At 43.2% G+C, this 22,535-nt stretch overlaps 1 protein-coding gene across 3 annotated transcripts in view; it reads right to left on the bottom strand.

Annotated features, from left to right (window-relative positions):
* OGDHL (oxoglutarate dehydrogenase L) overlaps nt 1-22,535 on the bottom strand; it is a 707,295-nt gene that overhangs the window by 405,610 nt on the left and 279,150 nt on the right. For all 3 annotated transcript variants that reach the window (XM_086922073.1, XM_086922074.1, XM_086922075.1), the window contains 3 exons: nt 7,135-7,314; nt 5,772-5,900; nt 749-928 (listed from right to left, as the gene is read on the bottom strand). In XM_086922073.1, the coding sequence (XP_086778199.1) occupies nt 749-928; nt 5,772-5,900; nt 7,135-7,314 (489 nt within the window). The remainder of the gene's footprint in view (nt 1-748; nt 929-5,771; nt 5,901-7,134; nt 7,315-22,535) is intronic.

The raw sequence follows: 22,535 nt of genomic DNA, 5'->3' as shown, positions 1-22,535 counted from the left end.
AGTGGGACACAGTAGTGTGATGAAGAAATGAAAAATCATGATAAGAACTAGGATGCCTTTAAGAAACAAGTTTAAAAAACATTGATCTACGCATAATAAATGTTCAAAAATCTTTACATGGGATAAAACTTCAAATAGAACAAAAACTGAAACACCAAGAAACTTCATAGAGAACATACAATATGGTACAACAGGATACACAAACAAGTTGCAACTTTTTATAAAAAACGATGAAGACAATGAAGCAGCAGTTAGACAACCTGCATAACTAGACTACATATAGGTACACTAGATAAATATTTAAAGTAAAATCATCATGAAAGTCAAAAGGAAATCCATAATGATTGTTTGAATAGTTCAAAGACCAAGAGAAACAAAGTGGACTTCACTGAAGACATACTAATACCCAGGCTACAACAACACAATGATCCAAATTGCCGTGCCATATCTAGGGAGTCCTAATCTGCTCACGATCAATTTTAGGAATAGGAATAGATATGATGTAAACGGGTATTACCTGGAAGAAACAGTCACACCGTTTAACACTTATCCTAACAAGGCACCACTCTTTATCTAGATACAGCATATAATATAATCAATGATCTTTGCTACAGACCTTACTCCATTCAATACTACATGAAAGTTTCACTATCATTGTAATTTTATTAAATGAAATGTGGCAGGGTACATATCCATGTTGGAAGACATTTACTTGCTTCGCAAACAACTCAAGGAAATGCATACTCACCAAGTCTATCACTACATCTTTGTGGAAGGTGTGCCTCCATTCTGCGGCAACGTGGCAGACATACATCACTGCTTCAGGATCATCGGCATTCACATGGAAAATTGGAGCATTGACTACACGTGCGACATCTGTTGGGTAAGGGGAGGAGCGTGCCATTCGGGGATCAGTGGTGAATCCAATCTAAAAAGCCGACAAAATTGGCACTGGACTATTAGTTTGTCTGTTGAAAATGTCATCCCAAAGCTACTCTTCTAAGCTAAGTCACTGATATTCAATCACAGATTGACCGGCCCATGATTCCATGTCACACAGTGTGATTAATGTTATATTCATTGTTATGTTATGCTTTTAACGCCTTGAAGACATTCCAACATGATTGTTTCAGTTCCAAAAACAATAGGTAGATAGTCATAAAATCAACAAATAATGGTCTTGTTGTAGCTGCAGTTTTACTCAAAACAGAAGGAATAATGAGCAGCCTATGTCTGAGTTCGCTTGCTGATTTATACATTTAAAGGGGGGCTACTTATTTAAAAACATACATTTATTTCCCTTGCCATACTTATTTTTAAACTTTATTTTGCATTTTGTAAAGATACAAAGCAAAGCACAGGTTTCAATGTTATCATATTGCAGAGACATCTCGACAATGGCAGTTCAGTACTTTCTTCATTGCACAATATGACAGTACGGCCGGGACACAATACAACAGATACAATTTTTAAAAAAAACAGTTTTCAGTCATGAGCAACCCCATTAAGTCTCCAGAAGAACATTAATCTGTACCTATAGGTGCAATTTGTCACTTTGAGCCACCCAGGGGTATATAGGGTCATAATTATGGATATGATAAGCCTCTCAGCCTATCCCCGTAGGTTCTTTGCCCTGGCTGTGTTGCATAGGGGAGGGGTGCTGCTGCGATGCCAGGAAAGTGCGGAGAGGCCCCCAAACATCCCTGGGTCTGGAAGATACCGGAATAATACTGGCATACATATCGCTGTGTGTTGAACAAGTTGCCATACTTCGCATCCAGCCTTTCTGCGTCGGTGCTCTCCTACCACCCCAAGAAATCACCACTTCCCTTTTGGCCAAGGGTAAAGAAATGGCTGTGAATCTACGAACTTTTAAAGGGATTTGCACCACGTACCCCAATAACGCTATCTCTGGTAATGGTTCCAACAGAATTTGAATCATTGTACAAAGGAGTGTATGAACTTCCACCCAGAAATCGTGAACACGTGGGCAGCTCCAGGCCAAGTGCGCAAAGTCCGCTTGGGGTGCTTGGCAACGCAGGCATGCTTGCGGTCTGGAGGGGTCTATTCTATGTGATTTAGAGGGTGTAACATAGAGCCTACGGAGAAACTTGAAGTGCAGCAATCTATGTTTGCTATTTAACGATACCGTTCCAGTGACCCTGCAGCATGCTGACCATTGCTCGTCTGTGATGGAGGTGCCCAGGTCAGATTCCAAGGCCGAGCGGACCCTTGTATCGTCTAATGGCATCACATCTGAGCAGGCCTTATAGAGCTGTGATATGAGGTGTAGTTCCTTATCGCTGTTTATCACCAATGTTTCCCTTGCCATACTTAACAAGATAATGTCTTCAAGAACTTGAAGTCATAAAGAGGAGCAATGGCAGGAAACATGAAGTGATCATTATGGACAGACTACTGCGGGCTCCCTGACATGAAAAAGAATGTGAGTAATTTCAGATTTCACCAACAACCCCTATTTAATACATGCAAAGGCCTTAACAGGGTTAAGAACATGCCATCAAGCAGTGTTTCACAACATCAACTCAATCATAAATAAAAAACAAGTTCCTGCAGTGCAATCAGAAGGTCACAGGAGGAGTTTTTTTACATACAAGTTTTTTGATGAACCGTACACCATACTGTCACTACAGGATGATGTTGACTAAATTACATTTGTTTTTTTTATCATGTTGAAAATTCCAAGAAATGACTTGCATTTCAAGCAGAAATGCTGTGTAGATAGAAGTGAAGATTTCCAGCAACTATATGAAAGTAACTGATTTTCGTGGAAAACTGCAGATAGGGACAAATGCCTTACAGAAATTGTACTGTGGTTGAATTCTAGACCAGGAAACTCCTCTTGCTCAGGAAGACACCACTCGAAAAAAAACTGAATAACAGAATTAGTTTACTGTTACCCAATGTGTTTAGGAAGAAACTGTGACATTGTGGATTGGTTCAATTTCCAACCCCCGGGACCTCCACCCAAACATTAGAGTGACTCTGAAAGGCAAATACAAGCTCTAGGGACACCTCTAATACTAGACACTGAATGGTAGCTGCCTTGCCCAAAGCCAGCTGAACTGGGTAAATGAAGCCTTACTGTTGAATATTAATCTAAAAAACAACAGGTGATGGACAGAATGCAGAACAATGTCATACATTCACCCCAGTACAGGGATCTGGGCCTTCATCCATCATTTTTTGCACTCCACACCACCCCAGTTCAGACACGGCCATATGCAAATCAGCCTTGACCCTGTGCCTCATGGGAACAGTCCAGCCCGAACTGCAAAGCCATGTCTTTCCTGGACCGGAGACAAGCATCCTAGGACCGGTTTCTGGCTATCAGCCGTCTTCAGCCCGGCTTGCTTGACTCCAGTCGTGTGGAGAGTATGGGACTCACGTCTGAGCATACCCATCCCACTCGTGGTGACAAATGCAAAAACAACATTAATCTCACCTGGGTGGGTGACCGAGGATCCAGGGCTTAGCATACGTTAAACCCTGTAGATGCTTCTTTGGATAGACAAACCCTTCTGCCCTGAAAGGCAGTACTAGAGTCCAGCATTACAAATGGTGTGCATCAATAAACACAAAGCAAAGAGGTTCTAATGAGACTATCAGAATCGAAAAATGAATTTATGAGGCTAGTAAATCCAATGGCCATGATACCGGAATTTGAACAAGTAATCACTTTAAACGTCTCTGCGATCAAAAGGCCACGGATAATAAATGTACCCAGATAAATCTCTTTAAAACATGGCTTTGTTATTGTTATTCCTGCAGGAGTAGAACCAGGTGTTTCGAATGTAGGTCCACAAGTGCCAGACCCATCCCTTTTTAAGTGAGCTACATTAAGATCTGTTTTAGGTAGATTTATCTTATGCACAAATCCTGAAAATCTGGCATGAATCTGGTCAAGCTGGACCAACATAAAAACACACCCTTTTGGTGTGAATCACAAGGTTTCTCACCAATGCTCAAAAGAGGTCTGGAGACTCTTTCCTAGGTGATGTATATTAATATGAATACATATTGAATATACCACTTTGAAAGTGCACAGCTGTCAAAGACGCCCTGGTGCTCTTTGCGGAAAATAAAGATGATGGGGATCAAAAGGGCTTGAAGAGCCAAGTTTTAAGCCTGCTCTTGAAAGAGAATTCATCTGGAGAAGCCCTATAGATAATGGCAGTGCGTTCCATATTTTAGAGACCAGATGATTAAAATATTGGCCTCCCGAACATGCGCGCCTAACCGGGGGAACCCTGAGTAACAGTTTAGTGGAAGATCTTGGGGATCTGGAAGGGGCATAGTGTTAAATTCTCCTTCAGAGATAAACAGGACCTTTATTATTAAAAGCATGGAATGTAAGCAAAAGATATTTACAAGAAATATGCTTACGAACCGGTAGCAGATGTAGCTGCCTTAAGGGCACAGAGATAGGGTGGCGTTTTGGCTATTGAGAAGCAGCCGAGCTGCAGCATTCTGAAATAGCTCTAAGCGCTGGAGAAGGTATTCCAGAAGGCGAAGGTAAAGAATATATGAATAACCAAGGAAGGACCTAATCCAACTGGGTTTTATAGGCTTCCTGGCGTATTCTGGAATCAGGCGTACAACTTTTTAAAGCTTTTCAAAAGCGAGAAGGAGGTACCTGAGACAGCCTTTACCAGTGGGGAAAAAGAGAGTTCATTATCGAATCAGGTCCCCAAATTCCTGGCCAACAGCACCAGAGATGACAGAGAAAAACAGATTGGGCATGATCAGAAAGATACAAGTGAATCCATTGTAGTACCAGACCTCCAATGCCACTGTTAGATAACCACAAAATTAATAAATGGTGTAAGATCATATCAAAAGTGGCAGACAAATCGAGTACGTCCACCATGGCAGCATGGCCTTAATCGAGACTCAGCTTGACAAACCCAGAGACTTCCAATAGCACTGATTCAGTATACTGTAACATGGCCTTAAACCTGACTGTGACTCATGGAGAAGATTCTCTTCTAAAACCAGATGAGCTGTCGATTTACAGATTTTTCCCATTATTTTAGTAAGAACCAGGAGCAAAGAAATAAGCCTATAATTGGAGAAGACCTCAGGGTCTGCCGTTGGCTATTTCAGGAGTAGTAGTATGTAAGCATGTTTCTAGGACTTATGAACCATCACCTGTCAAAGGGAGTTGTTCAACAAAACATTTATTAAAGGGTTGATGATGTGCTCCAACGAGGTACTTAGAGCTCCTAACTCTGTGTCTGAAACAGCCTGCAGGCCTTGTAACAAGGCAATAGAATGGTAAAAGAAGCAATTCTTCACTTTGAAGCTGTAACAGCTACTTCACAGTAGTTAAGATATGGTTTTCATCTCTTGCTAGATAAAGGTTCCACACCAGTTTTGAAGAAATTTAAAAGAAGTTATGCCTTTTGAATGTGGAATAGCGTCGCCTTTCACCTTTACTTTCTACGCAAAGTCCTTGTAATAGCTCGATGATCCTCAACCAAAATAACTAGCAGTTTAGCATTTGGAATTCCAGTCTTTTTTGATGTTCGTATAAATATTGTGAAATAGTTACTCTACTTTTGATATATTTATGGATTTAATATATGTTTCACTCTTTCAAATTCTTGTTTTTCACTGTATTGAATGACATTCGTGGAAAACATAAAGAGGATAAATAAAGCAGAATCTACCCAAACAGCTACCAAAGAAACAGGGGGAAACGTTTCAACATAACCTATTGAAAATGTGACTTATATGAAGTGGTATACCTGATTATTGACTACAACATGGATGGTACCATTTGTGGTGTAGGACGGGAGATCGCTGAGATGAAAGGTCTCATAGACAACACCTTGGCCAGCAAAGGCAGCATCTCCATGCAGAAGGATGGACATGACCTAAAAAATATGAGGGTAAAAATAGATTTGAACAATCACTTCAGGGAAACAGCTCAGTGATGCAGGTAGGAAGAACTCGTGTGTTAGATGTGCTAGGGTAAACAAAAGATTTTGGTTAAGGCACTTTCAGGGAGTAACAGGAATTTATTATCAAATGAATCTTCTAGATTCATTAGAATCCATATCCCAATAGTGCGATCTAGAGTTGTTCCTTTAAAGTAACCAGTCCTATCACAGTTGAACCTTACAAGAGAACATCTACAACCTTTTACAAACTTACTGCAAAACCTTTTGATACTGTCACCACTAACTGTTAAGTGTTTAACAGAATGCATATCAATTAACATTTGCATAGTAGCGCAATGAATAATCGAAAAAACCCAGAAACCACTATCTACTTGACAACAGAGTCCCGGTAACACCTATATACTGTTTTGTAATGATTACAGATGTTTAAACGTTAGGGCACATGCATTACTGGTGAATTTCTGAATTAACATGCTAAAGGCTTCTGCCATCCTGGAAACAGTAGACATTCACAAGGAGGCTCATAGCTACCACTGATGAACCGAAATGTCAATCATTAAACGGAAAAGCCATCAGAAGCGAGGACAACAAATGGCAAGTATTAAATCATTGATCAAGCAGACAAGGGTACTGTGAAACCAATTATTTATCATTATTGATCATTCATGGGGCTAGATCGCAACACTGAACTCCTTAAGATTGGTTATTCTGGTGACTATGTTGATGCAACAAGTTAAAAGTTTCCAAAAAAACACCATTCTAATGTGTCAGCTCTGAAAAAACATTAGCTGAGAAAACTACTCATAACTTTATGCTCATGCCTTAAGCTCAATAATATATAACTCTGTGTTAATGACTCTGTTGCAGGGGAACTTAAAATGCCTTTGTGGTCATTCTGCAACTCTTATTCCTTGCTCTTTCTACTTCACAACCTAATGGGAACTGTCTATGCTGCAGCTAGGACTGGAAATCCTTCCCCGCAAGACCAGCCCAAGAAGAGAAAGCACCAAAAGTGCTGTTTGCAGACTCCTGTCAAGAGGCAGACAAAAATCAGGAACTGGGCTGGAAAAACTAGTGCTGCAATGGCAAAGGCATTGCCCCTCTGTGCATAGACTAGAGCAGCACTATTGGTGCAGAGAAGCTGCTGTAAAGAAAACATAGCACGACAGACGAGAATGATCTTCCCGCCAGCTGAAGAGCATCTTACCTTTTTACCTTCTGTGTCGCCACGATAGAACTGCTCAGCTTTGGTCTTTCCTTGCACCACAGGGTCCACTGCTTCCAGGTGAGATGGGTTGGCCACCAGCGACAATGTGAGGTTCTTGTTTGTGGCTCGGTTAATTCTTTCATGGTACATTCCAAGGTGGTACTTGACATCCCCAGAACCCTAAACACCAAGTGTGAAGGGTCATCCAAAGCAGACAAGAAGTAGCAACTGCTTATTGTGAACACAGCCTTGTACAACAGGATCCACTGAATGCATTTAGTTTCCGTTCTAATTTTCGATACTAGTAATATATTTGAATAAAGAGGAGCACAAAGGCTCATTGAACAGTTATGTCATTTTGAGGATAAAGAGGAACCATTCTTAATCACAATAGCAATGCAATCAATCAGAACAAGACACAGCAAGTGCTGGCACCCTATAAATATTATCAATCAATACCACTTTCAAAGCTGCACCGTTTTCATGCCCCATAACTGAAAAAACCTCCGCAGAACTGTATTGCCTATTAAAGGTCTATCTCTTAAATGTAGCAGGAATTAAATTCCTAAGATGCATAGAATTCTGTTTTCACATGTGCATCATAAAGCACTTCAACCTGTTCAACGAAGACATATGAACAAAATGTACATGCTGAGGTATGGTAAACGATTTCATCACACAGCCCAAGTGCCAGTTAAGGAAGCATGAAAAAGGCAAAGACAAAGTCTGTATTTCTAGATCAATGCTAAGAATACATAGAAGAGCTTTAATTAAAATGTTCTGGCAAAACTAGTATAGAAATGTTGAATTTGTAAATACAATGTGTAGCTTGTATTTAATTTATGATGCCCTAAAATTCTGAATTAAAATGTCAAATGTAGAACTTATTTAGATGGTAGTAGAATCAAACAGCCTGGCCTTTCTAGTGCCCCTTATATGCCCACTACCAGATTATAGTGTCAAATGCAGCGTAAGGGACCTACAATGTCATAAGGTAAAAAACAAAGACTTCTTCCAAGTTTACCAAGTGAGCACAGGCATTCAGCAATCTTTTCACATTCGTTTTGCGACACTCGCATTTGAGAGCTGTCCCCCTCCTCTGGAGGGCATCTAAGGATAAGTAGGAAGTTCATAATCACAGAATCTCCCGATATGGTTCTGACCAAAGAGAGAGGCCCACTTCTACTATTAGCCTCTATATCACTTACTCATGACTGACATTCTATAACGAAACTCGTAATCTTTCCAGGAACTGCAAATTATCGGGCACACAAGATAAGGAAATCATGGGTCCACATGATTTAAAAGTAAACTATGGCACATAAAGAGTATTTCAACCGGGTCAGGATGGCTATGCATGAAAGATGAAATGGATACATTCTAACTAATCCTGAAAGTATGAAATGGCACTTAATTAGGAGTCTCGTGGGTCTTATTTGTGTATTGAGTTTTAGTTAGTTTTTTATATATACAAACGGCAAACCAATCTTCAATAGAAGAGCAGGGAGGCCAACTATAATTTTGCAGGACCCCGCTTGGTAGTGTTGTGCAGGGGCAAAACTACTTGTGAACTTTGTTGTATAATTTGGGGGAAATGATGAATGTTAATACACCTTGGACCGTTAAATGTTTACTACCACAATTATATATATTTCCGTACAACCTTTTTCCGTCACACCTGCTCTTTTTCTCAGCTGATATTGGTCCCCCTTCCCTATCTTCCTCCTTCCCCTTTGTCTCCTTCTTCCTTACTGTCTCTTGCAACTCTCTCTACCTCACTGTCTCCCAGCCAAGGGAGGATCTCGCTTGGTATTTCCTTTCCTCATGTTCCCTCTTTCTCTACCTTCTCTTTCTCCTTTCTATCTTTCACCCCTCTCTCTTTCTCCCAACCCCTTACTCTATTTCCCACTCCTTATTAAATATCTCTTCCATTCTTCTGGAAACCTCTTGAAGTCCCCTTTATTTTGATTTCCTTCCTTCATTTCTTTCCTCTCTATGATTTAATACGCTTCAGTTCTCTCTCTCTCATACAATCTTCCACACCATCCATCCTTTCAGTATCTGTTCCCGTCCTTGATCATCCTTTCCTCCTGTTTATGGATCAATGCCAGTTTACTCCTTCTATCCCAAGACCTTCTCTGTCTTCATTTCAATGTCCTATCCATTCCCATCCCATTACGACCCAACATCTCACAAATCTGATGAGCCATGGCACAATGCAAACAAATAGTCAAAGACCACCCAAAAGTAGAATACAAGAAAACCACTTTAACAACACTTTAAAGCATACTTTAACAAACACAAAACACAACAACCCAATGAAAACTCACAGGCACAACATGCATCCTCTTATCCCCATGCATGTTGTCAAAACCCGCTGCCTTCCTATTTCTCATATATTTGATGGCTTGCCATATTTCTTCCTTGGTAGGTGTGCTGCAGTCGATTGGCAAGTCCTTATCAGCTGTCTGTATGTCTAGTGGAGATTGCGGCACAGGTTGGTTCAGTAGTTCTTCAAAGTGCTCTGTCCATCTTGCTGTTGGCTTTTTTTACCCTTTATTGTCTTCCCGGCTTTGTCATTATCAGGTCTTTCTGGCTAGCTGTATCTGCCAGAGGGTTTCCTTGATATGTTATTGAGTTCTGTTCTTGCAAGTTACCATGGCTTGCTGCTTCCTGGCCTTCTGTGGCAGTATCACTGATGAATCTTCACTTGTCTTCTCTTAAGCTTCTCTTTGATTCCTTGTTGGTTTTGGTGTATTCGCCTTGAGCTTTTGCTTTTTCTGCTATTGTGCAGCTGGTATTGACTATATCTTTCTTTTCCTTTCTCTCTTGGATTTTACCGAGAGTCTCGGCGGAGACTCATTCTTTGTGCTGGTGTTTCTTGGGACTCAGCATCCCCTGGCAGGTTGCTGTCACTGTTTCATTGATCTTCTCCTACTGACTTTCTACTGGGTCTCTGTCGCCCTCTAGTTCTTGCAGGACTTTGAACTTGTTACTGAGGGTGAATGAGTATGCACTCCGTTTCTTTCCATCTTTGAAGAGGGTGATGTTATATCGCTGGTATTGGTTTGTCGGTTCCATCCATGGTTTCTCATGCTTTCTTGAGCTTTAGCTTTAGCCTGGCCACAGCAAAAAAGCTTAATAAAACGATACATATATTATCTTGAAGTTCTCACAGGCTATCAATCGAGATGAGGGTTGTGCGCCTCCTAAAGGTAACAGATTTGCATCGATTTAGCAGTGCTTAGACTTTCCTTCATTTCAGAATGATCAAAGAGTTGGTCAATAGTAGAAAACATGTGCTAACAGAAGCTGCAGAAAATAAGGAATGCCAAAAACAAAAGAAAAACAGGAGTAAGAATGTGCTGAAGTCCTTCTGTGATGGCCTGGAAGAGGGGACTGGACTTCTGTATGGGGCTAGAGATACCAATATTTAAGGCCAGGGGATGCCGCAGAACACCCCAAGATTTGGAAACGTGGGTGGAATACCGGGGCCTGAATTTGGAGCCAGTGCCCTCAACGGGTGCCTTAGCGCTTTCAGTGTCACCGGGGGTTACCTGGTGGAGTGAGATTATATGGTTTACATGAGACTCAATCGGTGTGGAGGGAAATGTTGTGGCAGAAAAGACGCAGCAGTAGAACAGTGCAAAGGGTTGGGGTTCAACATGTTCATTTAGTTTTTAATTTATATAATTCTTTTCTTGATAAAATGTAAACTAAATGCCAATACCAGTAACTTGTGATATGTGATAAGGCGGTTGCCTTCTGTGTTAAGGGGGCCCTGCCCTGTATGTGACTATTGACACAATAACATTTATTTATAAAAAAAACAGAATGTGCTGAAGTGCAAAGGAAATGGTTTGTTAGGGCATATTCAGGGGTCTCCAAGATCCAAGGACAGACAAAGGTTTCAAAAAGTTCTACCCCTTGACTTGTGAATGCACACATGCTATATTTAAGAACCAAACACAACCTGCCATTCGAATGTTTTCACTATTATTATTAAGGCCAACATATCTACTTCGGAAAAGGGAAAAGCTGTTTTGGAGGCATATAAGAACACTTAACCCCCAGGAACGAAGATATACCAGCATAATCAACCACTGAGCCCTTCATTCTCCCTCCCTCATGCATTAAATGTCTATACCTCTTTCATATCAGCTCTTCTGCCAACCTATTCCCTGCTTCCATGGCAAGACATGAGCGAAATGGTCTCAATGTTTTTGCACGATTTACTCACCTGCTAAAAACTTTATTAAATACTTAAATTCGCATTACTAATGAAATAAACAAAGAGGTGATAAGATTTTGTTTAACAGGAGTACATTAAATTTACTAACCAAATTAGTTGAAAGGGGAATATGAATTGTTAATTACATTAATGCTTTTCCCAGGCTCCGGTTTTTAATACAAAACAAATTGTCCAACTTAGACCATATCGAAGGACACAATACATTAATAACATTGCACTGAGGTTAGAGGTTGTTTATTGTAGCAAAAGGTGTTCATCAGTGGCATTGGACCCAATGCTCAATGCACAGAGACCTCTCAAGAGCCGAGTCCCCTCTTTGACAAAGAATAGCAGGGGGCTTGCATGCTAATCATTTATTTCAGCATTTGACTGTTGTATTTTGCAAACATTGGAAAAATAAAGTTTGAAAAAAAAAAATCTGCCCAAAAAAAACCATTTATTTCAGCAAAGGTATGTTCTTATTACATCTATTATAAGGAGGGTGGTGTTCTAAATTAAATATTAAAATGTGGATGTTTGCTATGACGGGTTTTTTTAAAAATACATATTTTTCCAACTTCTGACACCTTCATATTAGAGGTCAAAAGCAGCGTGTCGGGTGTTTTCAATCTCAATGGAAAAATAAAATGGGCATGGTAGTTTGACTAATGGGGGTTTCGTGGTGTATACAAGACTTTAGAAACAACTCCAACGATGTATTTGACCACTATCTAGCACAGCCTCTGTGCTACCCAAAAACAAGAAAATGCGTTTTTGGTATTCTATACCTCTAGGAGTTAATTAAATTGGTTCGCCTTTCTTTTTAAAACAAAGAAGATATTGTACAAGTTAAAGTTTGAAATGAAAAATATGTCAAAACAACACTGAATGTGTTATTTTGTAATTCTTTCAAGACGCGTACCTACTTTAAGCAACATGTACTCTTATAATATATATTGAAAGCCACAATAACACACATTCAAATAAGTCACAAAGGGCCCGATTTGCAAAGCGATTTGCGCAAATAATATTTGTGTAAGAGAGCAAAACCACAATGCTAATCCACAGAATCATGAACGGCACAACAAGGCTCTCGGAACTAGTCTACCATGGCTGAATTCATATAAGCAAATATGCTTAAGTGGGCGGATTTTCAAGTGTGCTCATCTGCATACGTTTAACACTTAAAAACTTGCAGGTTTCTGGGTATTCACAAGCTGTTTCCAGAAAGTTGAAAACATCCAGAAAGCAACTTATGTCAAATGCAGGAGTAGGAGGCACAGACAGGTGCTACGGGGAAGCAGGCGTTTTCCCAGTGGGCTGGCATGGTTAATCAATCAATCAATCAGAAGATTTGTAGAGCGCTTCTTGTCACTCGTGAGGGTATCCAGGTAGTGGCAGGGTCTAGTGTGGGGCCAGTTTCCTTGTGGTGGAAGCAGGATCAGTGTTTTAACCGCATCGCTGCGGCAGCTTTTCCCGCTGTGTGCAGCTTTTTCAATTTACCGCGTTACATGACGAGCTCAGCTCGTCATCAGCATACGAGCGCCGTAGCTGATGACGAGCTGAGCTCGTCATCAGCATCGATGTGGTTAAAAATAAAAAAGCAAAACAAATGGTTTTAAAAGCATGCTTTCTGCACTTGGGTAGTTCCTGTCTCCTGCAGGGTAGCCTCAAGCAGCGCAGACCTTCAGGGTGTGAGGGGGTGAGAAGGGCTACTCTTGGCTCAGATAGTCCCATATATCGGTCCTCGTGCCAGCTCCCCATGCAACAGTTCTCCTAGCCAGCTTGCCCGCAGTCCGCTACCCTCTGCTGCCTGTCTAGCTGCTACCCTCTGTTTATGCCTCCTCTGCTCATTTCTTGCTCTGTTTTGCCTTTCTGCTTGTTTTTCTGCCCTCTGTTTTGCCTTTTCTGCTCGCTTTTCTGCCCTGTTTTCCCATTACTGCTAGTTTTTCTGCCCTCTGTTTTACCTGTTTCAGCTCATTTTTCTGCCCTCTGTTTTGCCTTATCTGATTGATTTCTGCCCTCTGTTTGTTCATCCGCTGCTCTTTTCTTGCTCTGTTTTGCCTTTTCTGCTCGTTTTGGTGCCCTCTGTTTTGCCTTTTCTACTAATATTTTTGCCCTCCACTTTGGATTTTTTTGCTTGTTTTTCTTCTCTCTGTTTTCTCTTTTCTGCTCTGTTTGGCCTTTTCTGCTCTTTTTTCTGCCCTCTGTTTTGTCTTTTCTGCTCGTCTTTCTGCCTCTGTTTTGCCTTTTTCTGCTTGTTTCTTCCTTCGGTTTCCCTTCTCCCACACGCAGCGCCCTGCTTTCCAACAGGAGCTGCTTAATGGAGGCCACAGCACGACCCCATTTAGCAGGTCCTAGTGCCAGCTACCCCTATGACATTTCGCCCTTTCAGCTTGCCCACAGCCCGCTACATTTTGTGGCTAACAGCTGCCCTCTGTTGCGCCTCCCTTGCTCGTTTCTTGCTCTAGTTTGCCTTCTCCGCACATTTTCTTTCTGCCCTCTAATTTGCCTTTTCTTCTAATTTTTCTGCCCTCCATTTTGCCTATTTTGATTGTTTTCTGCCCTCTGTTTTGACCTCATCTGCTCTTTTTAGGTCTCGCGACCTATCAATGCGCGCAAGTGCATTAAGCGGAGCGAGAACTCATGTCTACAAAATCCTCGTCAAACCAAGGGCTTTCAGCCGCGGTTTTCTTGAAATTCACGTGAATCACGTGAACAAACACGCACGCGCATCAGGCACTCCTCCCACACCTCACGGACATCTGTTCATTTCTCCTCCCCCTCCCCAGCCAGCTTCCCCCAGGCCCTGCTGCTTCACACCCTCATCGCCGCTCGGCCCCCTCCCCTGCCCGACGTGTCGCATGCAAGCCCAGCCTCTGCACCCTCTGCACTCCTCCCCGCGCTCGCATTCCCAGGCTCTCCCGCCCCCATCCGGCTTCCCTCCCACACTTCTCCCCCTTACTTGCTACCTTTACCTTAATGCTATCTCCTGTCATGTACATTTCACAGCCTTTGCTTAAACAGTCAGCCTCCGAATTTTTGCCAAAGTATTCAAATCGGAGCAACGTAAATAGCGCAAAAAACGGGAGCTGCGATCGCAACAGCAGGGCATATTTATATTTAAATAGATGACAAACCAAAATGCATGAATGCACTGGAAGCACTACAAATGGGGGGCAACCCAGCACGCATACAAGTACGCCCTTCCACGATCACTCCATTTGTTTTCCCATTAAACTCAGAATAATTTATGTTTTGTTATGGTGGCGTTCCTTTTCTCTTTTAACTACCTGGAGGTCAGTCACCGTGTTGAGATGCTAATGGCCGACGGCAAATAACTGTTAATTAACCCAAAACACATCTTCCCGTGTAAAGGAAATCACGTGGAAGACAGGGCACAAATAAACCGAATGTTCTGAAAACCTGTAATGCGGCCAACCTTTCCCAGAGGCCTCAATTTGAGGGAACACGTGACAAACTAATTTGCATGGCTTCTGGGGGGGGGGGGGGGGGGGGGGTTGGAGAGGGGCAATGGGCCAGTATTGACAACATGTGGAGAAGTAACACATTACATTCCCGGATTTAATTACTCTTTCAACAAATTCCGCTGCCTGGATGGATGGGGGGGGGGAAAGGTCTGCAAATCATATCAATTTAACCAGATACCAAACAATGCTAATATGAGATTGAGAAAAACAAGAGAGAATAACCTGCTACAGCAATTGGTATTGGAAAATACAGAGCACCCCACCCTCAAACCCCCTTACACAAACTTCATTTTATTGGAGAGGGTCTAGCATATCAGCCAGAGTTGTCGACTTGGAAGCTGGGAAACCAGGTTCCACTGTTGGCAACGGCTAAACATCCTGTGATTCAGGGCAAATCACTTACTCTCCAGGTCCTTAAAAATGAACGTGTCCTGTCCTTGTGTAAGCTAAATGCTGCTCAACTAAAGCCCTTCAATATCTTCGACTCGAGTTCGACTCCCCAGGGTTCCGAATGCGTCAGTGAGATAAAAATGCACCAATTCTGTGTTCTGGGAAATAACATGCAGATTTTGGTCCTTACTGCACGTGTGTATGTCACGTAAGCAATGTACACTCTTAACTTTTGGCAGGTTTGACCTGCTGAAATTTACCAAAGGGGGCGACCCTGATCACACCCTGTATTTACCAGGTCCAATAAATTCCACACAAAGCGGAATTTCAACCTCTGTGCAAACAGGGTTTTGCGCAGGCGTCCCAACTCTCCAACCCATTCATTATCAATACATTTGTCAGGTCAAGGAGTGTCTCCCCCGTCTCCGAGCAAATCTACCCAAGTGTTCTCATACAATGTTTGGAGGTGGAGTAACAAAGAGGCGGGGTGTTTCTGGACATACAAATTACAAGTCAACATTTACAGGACAAGTGTGTGGTAGTGGAAAAATATATTAGAATGTCTCTTTTGTATGGCTGAATTGTGTGTGAATATTATAGCTAGGGGACATAGTACAGTTCATTCATTGAGTCATGGGAATGGTTTACAAAGCATTTCAATATAACATACGTACTTGATAGTTTTAATAATAAATATATCCAATTAATTTTCAACTCACAACAGAACTGTTGGGTAAGGAACCGGATCCCATGTACTTTTGAGTTTATGTCAGAGCTACGAAATACCAGCCTCCTTGTTGCACGGTGTGTATTGCCAACGTTCAGCCCACAGCGGGTCTCCAATGCTGCCCATGAATGGCAACAAATTGCCTGGCACAGAGTAACTGAGGGCATGGTGCAAGAATAAGAAATTCATTCAATACTCAGCAGTGCCCGTCTGGGGACGATGTTCTTTGTACCTAGCCCCCAGCCACATTAAACAATAGCAAAAGAAAACAAGCACTGGCGTTGCCAAAAGGTCTCGCAGTAGGAAAGTTGGAGCTATTACAATTGCAAATAACTGCCTTTTATTTTTGTTTTCATGTTAAAAACATAAAGGGCTTTGTCATTTACAAAACCAATAGCTCCAACTTTCCTACTGCGAGACCTATTGGCAACGCCAGTGCTTGTTTTCCTTTGTTGCTTGTTTTCTGCCCTCTGCTGTGCCTCCTCTACTCATTTCTTGCACTGTTTTGCCTCTACTGCTTGTTTTTCTGCCCTTTATTTTGCCTTTTCTGCTTATTTTTCTTGCCTCTATTTTGCCCTTTTTGCTTCTTTTTCTGCCCTCTGTTTTGCCTTTCTGCTCGTTTTTCTTCCCTCTATTTGGCCTTTCTGCACTCTATTTTGCGTTTTCTGCTCGCTCATTTTTCTGCCCTCTGATTTGCCCTTTACTGCAAGTTTCTTACCTCCTCCCGCATTTTTCAGAAGACCTGTCGCAGGGGGAGCTGGCATGATGGAGGCCTCACATGTCAGCTCCTAGATACCCCCAGGGGGGGGCAGTGCTGAGCACTACAAATGCTGATAGATTTTAATTTATGTTAAAAACTCTACAAAAGTCAAACAGTATATTTCTTAATAACGTGATCTTTGCAACACATTTCAGTATAGTATATAAAATTACACTATTGCATTGAGTGGCGATTGCTAAAAGTGACAGATTCTAATCAAGCACTTCGAAACATTCATGTCTCCCACCCCACTGCCTGATGACAACTCTATTAGTGAACTTACAGGAAAGCTGTCTTTTGTCCTCCGTATGTGGCCCAATTTGTTATTATACATGAAGTAAAGTTATAGTATTTTGCTTTTGTGCATCGGAACACCCCGAAATGATATATTTGAAGGTGCTCTCATGTGATGATGAAGGAAAAGTAGGCACTTTGGGGAAAAAATTGCCTAGTATCACAGAATGTGGTCAAGTGAAAGTCTGGACTGATGCTTGGTTTTTGTGAAATTCAGCCACTAAAGGTTTCTCTCATTCTCTCTTCCATTTTAGTTCAAAGCTTAATGCTTTGTGTTTAATTCTTTTAGGTGCTAATCAGTGTACTGGGTTAAATACATCCAGGCTATGCATGTTTTATAAGGATTGGTGGTAGTCATGTTTGAGAAGGGTGATGTTTTAATGCAAAAGCTAAGCAACCACCCATCGTCAGATGCAACCCTACCCCAATGTTTTCATGTCACCTTTTCCTCTAAAGACTACCACCACCTAGCAATGCAACATTCACAGACACAATGTCTAACCATCTTACAATATACTCAGACCTGTGCTTCCTTGGTGACCTCAACGTATGGTTTGGCAGACCTAATATGCCACACTCCAGAACCATCCTCACTGGCCTAGACATGTGCAACCTACAACAGCTTGTAGCTAATACCACACACATCACTGGACACACATTAGATATCATCTTTGCCAATTCAGACCTAGTCACGTTCCAAAGGTTTACTGAAGTCAGGTGGTCAGATAACAACCTTGTTGCCTTCCAATACAAGACACTACAACTCACCCCAACTAAAATCATTTCACCCGTAACTACATATCAACCTTGAAACAAAATGAATTTGGAGGTACTAGAACACATGCTTACCTCCAACTCAGATCTGGTCATAACCAATTCTGTACAAACACTATATGGATGACTGCAGAAAGCTTTTGATCTCTTAATTTCTCTGATAACATTTATGCATTACAAAAGAAAACACGCCCCTTCTGTAGCATTTTTTCTGGTAGAGACACTATCAAACTGCACATTCCACACCTTAGACTATTCCCCTGGCGTCAGTCTGAATACAGAAAAGCTGGAGCAGTACCCCTGCACGTCAATAGGTGGCATCAATCGGATCGGCATCCTCTAAGTCAGAAGTGGCGTTGCAGTGCCCATATAAGCAAAAGCCTGGCACACTAACATTAGTTTCTTTTGTGACTATTTCCGTGCAAACAATATGGATCAAAGCAAAAAAAAATGTCTGACCAGTTCACATTGTCTAATGGAATCTTTAAGTTGAAGAGACCAGTTCACACAAATGGGAGGATGGGAGGGTCAGTGAGGACTCTGTGGTTAGATAGTCTGAGCCAGAAAAAGATCTACAGAAGGTAAGTAACTTGTTCTTCTGATAGAAACTTCTACATGCACATTACTCACCTTAGAATATATACCCAAGCATGTCCTCCCCAGAGGTGGGTCTGTGAACCGGCTCAAACCAGAAAAGCTATGAGGACCGAATGGGAAAAGTGCTCATCTTGACGGTTCTGACGGTTCAAGCAGTAGTGCTTTGTGAACGCGTGGAGTGATAACCACTTAGCGCCTTGACAGATGTCTATGACAAGTAAATCGCATCCCAATGCAGGGGCAGTGGCCTTAACCCTTGTGGAATGGGCCCACAAGCCTTCAGGAGTTTGCTTCTTAGCTAATGTGTAGCAGATCTTAATACAATCCATCAGGAGATGGTCTGCTTTGTACAGCTTTGCCCTTCCTCTCTTCAATGAACCCAATGAAGAGGTGATCATCGCCCTTAAGGTCTTTGGAGAGATCAATGTAAAAAGAGACAGTTCTCCTCGGGTCCAGGCAGTGGGGTCTCTTCTCCCCCTTGGAAGGATGAGGTAGAATTAAAGATGGAGCCAGAGTGATGACCAACATTAAAAGGGGGTGACCACTGTTAGCAGAAAATAGGCAAACATCAGAAGAACCACTTTGTCAGATGGTGTAAAGAGGGTAAACCAACAGAACTTGAAGCTCTCTGATCCTCCTAGCCGATGTAATGGTCACTAGAAGGACCATTTTGATAGTCAAGAGCTGTAGAGAACAGCTGCAAGAAGCTGAAGGCCTGGCTCTTCAACTAGATTCTGTGGGGCTGGACACCTAACACCTCAGACCCATGCCTACAGGCCTGCTCCAGACCTGGATACCCTCAGGGATGATTAGCTGTGCATACAAATCAACATAACATAACAGCTGTCAAGGAGCTCAAGGAGGGAACACAAGTGAATTGTGAGAACCATATTGAGATCCCATTGGGGCATCACGAAAGGGGTTGGCGAGAACAAGTCTTGCAAACCTTGCAGAAACCGAGTCACAACTGGTGACTTAAACAGGGAGGGTATATCCGGCACACACAGGAAAGCTGAAATAACTGATAGGTAACCCTTAACAGTGCCCAGGGCATGGCCTTGCCAAGGCAAAGATAGAACAAATAGCAACACCTCAAGCAGCTGTGCAGAAAGGAGTTCCACATGACATGAGGTGCACCAGGCCACATATTTATCCCAAAGGCGGGCCTTTAGTCAAAGGGAGCAAGGCTGCCAAGATGACATTACATTACATACATACATTTACACATCACAGACCACTGGAGGAAGATTGAAAACCCTCAACTGCTGTAGCTCCATCTCTATGCATGAAGATGAAAAGGGTGCAGGGTCGGGTGCAGGATCACTCCCTGTTGCTGTGACAGGAGATCCCCCTAAAGAGGCAGCCTGATTGAAGCACCGATTCTCATGCTCTGGAGTTTGGGATACCAACTTTCTGTGCCGAATCCAGAGCCACTAGGATGACTTGGGGACAATCCAGTCCTGATCTTCTTGAGAACCCGGGGCAGGAGTGTATCGGCAGAAAGGTGTACATGAGTCCTGAACTACACTAAAGGTGGAATGCGTCTCAGAGTGAGAGCGGATTTTAGAAACTCCAACATGCACAAGTGCTGAAACTGTGCATACTCAGCGTAAGCATGAGATCGAGCCAAGGTTCTCCCTTTTCTTGGAAGAGCAACTCTCTGAATGTAGTCATCATTCGTGATCTGCAAGGCATCAACAGCCCAATTTGTCCTCCTTGTTCAATGAGCCTGCTGGTATTCCACGACCAGGAAGATGTCCTCGTGCTCTGGCCAAATCTGAAAGCACAAAACCTCCTGGCACAGGGCCCACAACCCCACCTGCCCTGTGTGTTGCATTACAACATGGTGGTGATGTCTGTGAACACGTGAACCAACCTTCCTTCCCGGCTAGGAGGAAGGCTTGCAATGCAGATAGCCCTCAGCTACAGAAGACTGATGTGGAGCTGAGATTACGCTGAAGACGAGAGTCTTCTGATCTCCGCCTTTCCCAGGCGGCTGCCCCAATGCAGAAATTACTCATCAGGCACCACTGCCAACTCTGAATGGAGAAGGGAAAGGGGGCTACCATGGGCCTAATTACAGTCTGTCAGCCACATAGCAGATCTTTAGCAGCCTTCTTCAAAATCTGGACCAGGCTGGAGAGATTCTCCTGGTGCTGCACCCACTGGGACTTCAGATCCCACTGCATATGGTAACTGGCGTGCTTCGCCTGCAGGTTGCATGAGGCCATCAAACCCAGTTGCCTAAGAGGCACACTCACCAAAATACAAGATTGAGGCTGAAACATCAGGATCATAGCCCAAATAACCTGGACTCTCTGCTCCGGAGGATAGGGACGGAACTGGACTGTATTTAGAATGGCTCCAATGTAAGGGTGATAGGTGTGACTGTGGCATAATGACAGTGAACCCCAGCAAGTGCAAATGGTTCACCACAGCCTAGAGGTGGGATGAGCCCGCCTTCAGCAGCGAGTTGTTGAGATAGGGGAAAGGCTGGAACTGAGACCTCCGAAGATGAGCTGCAACCACTACCATCAATCCAGTAACCACTTGGGAGGCACTAGTGAGGCTGAAGGTAAGCACAGCAAACTGGAAATGGCCATGTCCAACTGTGAACCACAGGTAACAACTGTGGGCTTGCAGGACGGGGATGTGCAAATAAGTCTCCTTCAAAAGCAACACTATCATCCAGTCTCTAGCGTCCAGGGCAGACAAGTCCTAAGCCAAGGTGAGCATCTTGGATTTCTCTTTCCATAGAAAGGCGTTGAAAAGGCGCAAACTAGCCTAGGATGAAGTCCTCCGTCTTTTTCTGGCACCAGAAAGTAGAGGGAATAACAAATATGCCCTACTTCTGGAGCAGGTACCCTCTTGATGGCTCCTTTGGCCCGAAGAGCCTACACTTCCTGATAGAGCAAGGATAGATGATCCTCTATCAGCTGTTCTTGGGATGGTGGCAAAGGTGTGGGTGTTTCCATTAATGTAAGGGCGTACCCCTTCTGCACAATTTGAAGCACCCACTTGTCGGAGATAATTATAGATCATTGGGGAAGGTAGTGCTTGATTCTGCCGCCAACAGGAGGGCTGCACTAAGGAGGCTTAGAGGCTGTTGCAGCCGGAGGGGTGGAGGACTGACCAGCACACTGGGTGCGGCACTTGCATCTTCTTTGGGATCCTCGGCCACGATGCGACCGGGTAATCTGAGGGAACGTGTGGGGATCGTTAGCATTGCAGGTGCCCATATGTGTCCCTACAACGGCCACTGTCTGGGTAAAAGGACTTTTGCTGGGACTGGGCAGTTAGAGAAAGCCTGAGAGAGCGGGTGGTGACCCAGCTCTCACAGCTCTCCTAAAAGCACTTGAGCGCCGTATCAGCCATGTCATCAAATATGCGAGAACCATCAAGGGGCATGTCAATCAAGAACGACTGGACATCCCCGAGAACCTAGTGGACTGCAACCAGGTGTAGAGACGCGGAGCCACCGTAGAGGCCATGGCTCTACCCAGGGAGGCCATGGCATCCAGCCCACATTTGAGAGTGAATGTTGCTGCATTCCTAAAGTCCATTAACATTTGGCTGAAGATAGATAGGTTTTCCTCTGTTGCACAGGAAACCGCTGCACAACAGAGTTCCACAAGGCACAGGAATATTGGTCCAAGAGGCATGCAGTTTGCACCAACTGCAAGGCTAGGCTGGTGAAAGAAAAATGCACTTTCCAAAGGTGTCCAGCCTTTTAGATTCCCTGTCCAGTGGAGTGGAAGGAAACACATTTGGGTTCTCCTTGGCTGTTGATGCCTGCACAACCATGATCTCATGGGACGGGTCCTAGGAGAGGGAGGTTGGGTCTCTTGGGGCAGGACAGTGACGTCAGGCAATCATGCAGTGCACAGTAGCCCCTGTGAAAGGTTTGGCCCAGGCCCCCAGGGGAATGTTGGTCAGATCTTTATTGAAGGGGAGCAACAGTTCACCTGAGCCTGCTCCTGGGTAAAGCAACAAGGTAAGGACCTCAGCTGCCTTGCGCGTCATGGTGGCAAAGATTGCACCCTCGTCCGAAACAGGGACAAGAGAGGAAAGCATGCCAGAGTCCAAAGAAGTGGCCAAGCCACTGGCTTCACCCATGTCTGTACACCACTTTTCTTC

Source organism: Lissotriton vulgaris, chromosome 5 (assembly GCF_964263255.1).
Source record: "Lissotriton vulgaris chromosome 5, aLisVul1.2, whole genome shotgun sequence".
NCBI classification, from domain to species: Eukaryota; Metazoa; Chordata; class Amphibia; order Caudata; family Salamandridae; genus Lissotriton; species Lissotriton vulgaris.
Note: the sequence above shows the minus strand (reverse complement) of the source record. Positions and strands in the feature narration are given on the sequence as shown.